Source organism: Argopecten irradians, chromosome 11, assembly GCF_041381155.1.
Source record: "Argopecten irradians isolate NY chromosome 11, Ai_NY, whole genome shotgun sequence".
Lineage (NCBI taxonomy): Eukaryota > Metazoa > Mollusca > Bivalvia > Pectinida > Pectinidae > Argopecten > Argopecten irradians.
In genome coordinates this window covers 37,488,894-37,494,605 of record NC_091144.1, presented here as the reverse complement: position 1 = coordinate 37,494,605, position 5,712 = coordinate 37,488,894, and the positions used below count along the sequence as shown (strand labels likewise).

At 35.8% G+C, this 5,712-nt stretch overlaps 1 protein-coding gene across 1 annotated transcript; it reads left to right on the top strand.

Moving 5' to 3' along the window:
* The first annotated feature begins 448 nt into the window (after nucleotides 1-448).
* On the top strand, nucleotides 449-4,294 carry LOC138335471 (uncharacterized). Its single transcript, XM_069284574.1, has 6 exons — nucleotides 449-530; nucleotides 1,999-2,028; nucleotides 2,522-2,604; nucleotides 2,704-2,778; nucleotides 3,306-3,480; nucleotides 4,232-4,294. Exons 1-6 carry the CDS (start codon nucleotides 515-517, stop codon nucleotides 4,255-4,257), a joined length of 405 nt encoding a protein of 134 aa, XP_069140675.1. The 5' UTR covers nucleotides 449-514; the 3' UTR covers nucleotides 4,258-4,294.
* The last annotated feature ends 1,418 nt before the right edge of the window (nucleotides 4,295-5,712 follow it).

The window sequence follows — 5,712 nt, the reverse complement described above, 5'->3', positions numbered from 1 at the left end:
ACATAAAATTCCTTTATCACCCAATAACGTAAAAAATACGTCACTGTGATTACCGTTTGGCTAATACCACGGTGTACTGATTCTCAAGAAAAAAAATCCCTGGAAAAACTTTGAAGCAATTGGTATTAGATTGAATTATAATAATTAACCTGAATGTTTTATGTTATGATATATTTGCAGGGCATGAAAACGATATGAAAAACACTTATGATACATTTTAAATAAAGCACTTCAGCCTTGCTATTGATGTCAAAGTTCAAAGAGCGCGATAAGTTTTATTCAGAAAACCTTATTTTAAGTTCAATGCTTACGATATCCGATTTGTTTAAAATAGAAGTACATCTGTACTCCTAACATGTGCTGCGAGTTGGCCGTCCTTTTAAAAATCATAAAAAGTTGTGACAAATTCTTAGAATACTTCAAAGAAGGACTGATATGGTAGGCATTCTCGCCAACACGTGATCAGCAACATGGCTTATCTACAATGTGTGGTTGACAAGTCACGATTTACAAGATGGCCGTTCTCTCAGGTAACATTTTTCTTACTCTTCGAATTAATTTAATTTATCTATTATTTTATATAATTTTATAAATGACAAAATATCAGAAGTTGATAAATCATGTTTAGTTCAAATACAAGAATGAGAAGGCCAAAGGTCATCGATTGTAAATAGTGTAGATTGATATTCACAACGGCATTATCAAGAATATTTTGTTGTTCAATGGTTCTGGTTATCGACTATTATTGCTGTTGCATCTGTGGTTAATTTCCTTGTTGCAGCTTTTATTAAAGCTCCGATATTCCAATGGTTACGAATACAGTATTAGGAATTTTTTTTTCATATGATAAACATATAGAGACATCGATGGGGAAGTTAAATGCCATGTTGATAATGTTTTTTTTTTTTTTTTTTTTTTTTGCTAATAATATTCTATTTGCTGCTGTTTTATGTTTTTCTGTTGTTGCTATTGCTTTTTATATCGCCTGAACAATGGACATACGGCTGACACTTTTGCAGCTCTAGTCCCCTTTAACCTCTCAAACTCAAACATCTCGTCAACAGAATATGCTAACTTGTGATTGATTTCCAGGTCTTGAGTGTCAAAGGTGAAGTTCATTGGTATTTAGGATAAAAATAAAAAATGACCATGCAATAATTTAGGTTTCCTTGGACCAAATAATCCCCAACTTTACGCATATCCTCCTTACCCAGGAGTGCTTGCCTCGCATCGATTCCAGTTCACTGTTACAGAAAGTATCAAGTTAGTATCCATGCAGACGACATTTGAACTCCCATAAAAATCTTGTCGGACGTTGTTGGTGCAGTATTCAGTGCTGTTGTTTCGTGAGATATCTTTACTATTGCTGTTTTTTTGTGTCATTGACAGTTTTTGTTGGTATCTGACGTTCGTGTCGCTTAGATTGTCCTTCTCTTGTCGTTAGTGCTGTATATTTTGGCTGTAAGTGTCGGTAGTTTTTTTTTTGTTGGTTGTTGCTTCTTCTGTTGCTGTTCTATATTATTATTGTTGTTTTATGTTGTTGTTGACGCTGTGTTGTTGCTGTCGTCGTCGTCGTCGTTGTTGGTGTTTTCGCTGCTACATATGCACTATGATTTTTGCATTGCTATATTGTTGTTTCTACTGTTGCTTTTGCTATATTACCCATTTGTTGCTGTTTTATGTTTTTTCTGTTGTTGCTCTTGCTATTACTGACACTTTTGCAGCTCTAGTTCCCTTTAGCCTCTAAAACTCAAACATCTCGTCAACAGAATATGCTTACTTGCGGTTGATTTCCAGGTCTTGGGTGTCAAAGGTGAAGTTCATTGGTATTTGGGATAAAAATAAAAAATGTCCATGCAATAATTCTGCTGTATATTACCCATTTGTTGCTGTTGTTGCTGCTGTTGTTACGGCTAATATCTCTTTCCTAATTAATAATTAAAGAACATTACGCATACGAAACTAATGAGTAATTAAAAGTTTGATGTTTATTTTTAGGTGTGATCCTTATCCTTCTGATCACGACAGGTACGTAGAATTATGACGTCAGCATTTCTGTATAATCTACAACGTAATTAAGATATAAATTGAAACAAATCGCCTCCATAATACATGATATTTTAAGGGCATGCATAGTATAACACTTACTAATCAACAGTTGATTATAAACATATTTATGCATCGTGCCGTATTTTTGCATCCCATCAATTTCAGTGATCTAGCGATATAGATGGCTAGAGTTCCAATATACAAGAAGACACAACACGAATATACCGCAATCTCCCAAAACACGCATCTCGCACTTCATACACACTACACACTTCATACAATGTACAAATATACCGCAGTCTCCCAAAACACGCACCTCGCACTTCATACACACTACACACTGTATACATGGGAGGCCGTCCCTACATGACCCTGGCTGTAAATAGGACGTTAATTAATCAAACAAGCATCCCATCAGCCACAATAACAATAACGTTTTTCGTGTTTGACCACTTGTTGTCTCGTGCTGTAGGAACTGCACTGGATTGTCTGTTCTGTATGAACGCTAACCAACATCTTGACCACTGTCGACCGATCACGTGCGCTGATCACGAGGTATGACGTCATTATTGAATACTTGTTCAAATGCTGAATATAGAATTTACGAGGTTTCAGTGTATTTCATAAACTTAATGATTCTGTTTCATTTTTCAGGAGTGTTTCTTCGAGAGGACAGTTGACGTGGGTTCTTATGAAATTCTACACAATGCCGGATGTCGCGATAAAATGGTAAATATAAAATGAAAATAATTTAAAAAGCTAAATCCTAACTTCAGACATTTTCGAAAGCTTATGAATATACCACTAAATATCAAACCAAAACAAATACTCTGTATATGTTTACATAATCTTATGTGAATGAAAATGTCTTGTCACATGATAACATAAACTCATCCAATGCAAATGGGTTTTTTTCACAAACAACATAAAACAAGTGATTACATAATCATAAACCAATGGAAATATTTGTTACTTGATTACATTGTCTTAACCCCATGAAAATGTCTTGCCGCATAATAACATAATCCTAAGTCAATAGAAATGCCTCACAAACAAGTGATTACATTATCTCAAACCAATGAAATTGTTTGTTACTTGATTACATAATCTTAAGCCAATGGAAATGTCTGTCACAAACAAGTGATTACATTATCTCAAGCCAATGAAAATGCTTGTTACTTGATTACATAATCTTAACCAATGGAAACGTCTGTCATAAACAAGATTTAAATAACGTATGTTCGAATCCCCCACAGCTTTGTCAGTACCTGACCATGGTAGGACAAAGCAAGAAGCGAAGATCAGAGGTAGTAGCGAAACGAAACAACATCCACACGTCAGCTCCAGTGGAGTACAGATCATGTTACGATTGTTGTAACACAGCAGCGGGGACGTCAGGACAACCCTGTAATGCTTTCCTCTGTCCCCAAAGTAAGTTTTATGCTAATATATTCTATATTTGCATATTACAGAGTTATCTACCTTTGCGAGAAGGTACTGATTAATTGTGACGTCATGTTTTGCGAGCGTAACGTCATAATTTTCGGAGGAAATAATGTGAATGTTGCTTACAAAATAATGACGTCACGATGGATACCTGCCCGCGAGGGGGGTAGCTTTAAAATATGCAAAGACAAAATATCTCCTTTCTCGGACTTCTTGGTTACTTCTGCCACAAAACCTACCAACATATGTCCTTCCATGATCTTCGCTTTGTTTGGTTGGATTAACTAATTTCACATTAAAAGTCAGGGTCATTTAGAGACGTGGCAGGTTTGTTTGTGGAGGAAAGCCAGAGTACCAGGAGAAAAACCACCGACAAGTGGTCAGTACCTGGTAATTGCCTAACATAGGATTCGATCTAGAAACCAAGAGGTGGATTATGGTAATATGCCGCGGCATCTTAACCATCCGGTCACCGCGGCCATTGTCACCGTCAATAAAGAACGTAAAACATAAAAACACAAACAGAAATGGTCATAAGTCTGTTTTAAAATACTTTAAGAAGTCTTAAGATATAATTCAGATTTGAAAAAGGAAAATTGTTCTATTCATTACACTGTTACTAATTCCATAAGGCACTGGCTGTAACTTAAGGCAGGAACAATAGCATAGACTGCCACTTCCATGTTCTTTCTTAATCAAGGATTTGAATTTATCTGTTATTTATTTATATTTACAGATACAACGTCCACCACTGTCCGCTGAAAAAAACCCAATAAATAAACAAAATGAACAGTTCATATACCGTGTGTTATGTGTTATTTATATACTGCAGACCAACTGATTTCCGCGGACGATGAAAAATCGCAAAAATAAATCTCTACAAAGATGTTCGTCAGGAATAAAAACGCGAAATGAAGTTGCCAGGAAAATACGTTGGTTTGTAGTATATGTGATCAAGGAAAATGAAAACCGTGTCATCTCAGTTGTCTTGTCCGTTCCGGTTGAAGAAAGGGATTTTTTGTAAACTTTTTTCCTCTCTAGTTGTTCACTTAGTAAGATTAATAGACGTAGTAAAATTTATAGGCACAAATTCACAAAGCTTACTCTTTACTCGAGCTCGCAGCCTTATAAAAAATCTACAAAATGAATAGGCTTCAAACTGTTTTTCATTGTTTTCATATTTTCCTTAATTTGAGTTAATTGCTTTGAGGTTGTCAGCACATAGCTATATAGGGGCACTCTGAAAAAAAGTGCACATGTAGGTCATTTTAATAGATATGTGAAATGGAGATAGTTTCTCTATCGAAACCGCTATGTCTCTCTACAATTCATGTATTTGTTTCCTTTTTTGGTCATTATGCATGACCTGCCTATAAAATCTTCTTTTGCCTTATGGACAAGGTTTTAAAGTAATAGCCGAGCAAAATGAGGTCAATTAAAAGACATTTTACGTGCAAGCATGGATGTTCTTGGTAAAAAAAAACCTTCCCAATTACTCTATAATTTCGATCGTAAGCGCGAATTGCGCTCACAAAATAATGACGTAACGACCGCTACCTAGCCGCAAGGGAGCTAACTCTGTAATATGCAAAGATGGAATAGTAACTTGAATTAATCTAGTCCGAATTATCTGTTTCTTAAAATGACCCACTTCCTTTTTTGTTTTATTTATATACTTAATATAAATAAAACAAAAGGTAAAAGCTGTTCATTTTATGACACAGCTTGATGATTCGGTTTAGTTGTAATTTAAACGACAATGGTGGTGTATACACTTCGAATAATCCGAGAATTCGACTTCACTGTACCATGATACATGTACTAAAATGTTATGACCTACAAAACGCTTTGAATTGAACATGGTCTTTGAGTTGTAATACTTTCGTGTTAATGTATCCTCGACACCCCATTACCACACCTGGAAAATCTCGTGTTTAAACTGGGGGCAAAAAAGACACAGGTAAACGGATCCTTTGATGTATATTAAAGAAATTGTATAAATATCGAAAGGAAATCTCCGAAGGCCTGCGATTGGTCAGTTCTTATGAACTGCCTCCGGTTTTACTGTGAGATAGTCCAGGGTGGAGATAATGTCAGTGAAAGTAACCCCTAGAGTATCGAGCATGGTGTTGATGGGTCCCATTGGTACATTATTGCGCCTGATCCCTACTCCCCGTTTTATACGTGGTGGCGATAGGCATCAAGTCAACAAAGATT

What these genes read in the sequence shown, in the direction of transcription:
- LOC138335471 (XM_069284574.1), top strand. An exon ending in TCACGTGCGCTGATCACGAG is followed by an intron (nt 2,605 to 2,703) that starts GTATGACGTCAT and finishes TTCATTTTTCAG; the next exon opens with GAGTGTTTCTTCGAGAGGAC. An exon ending in TGCTTTCCTCTGTCCCCAAA is followed by an intron (nt 3,481 to 4,231) that starts GTAAGTTTTATG and finishes TTATATTTACAG; the next exon opens with ATACAACGTCCACCACTGTC.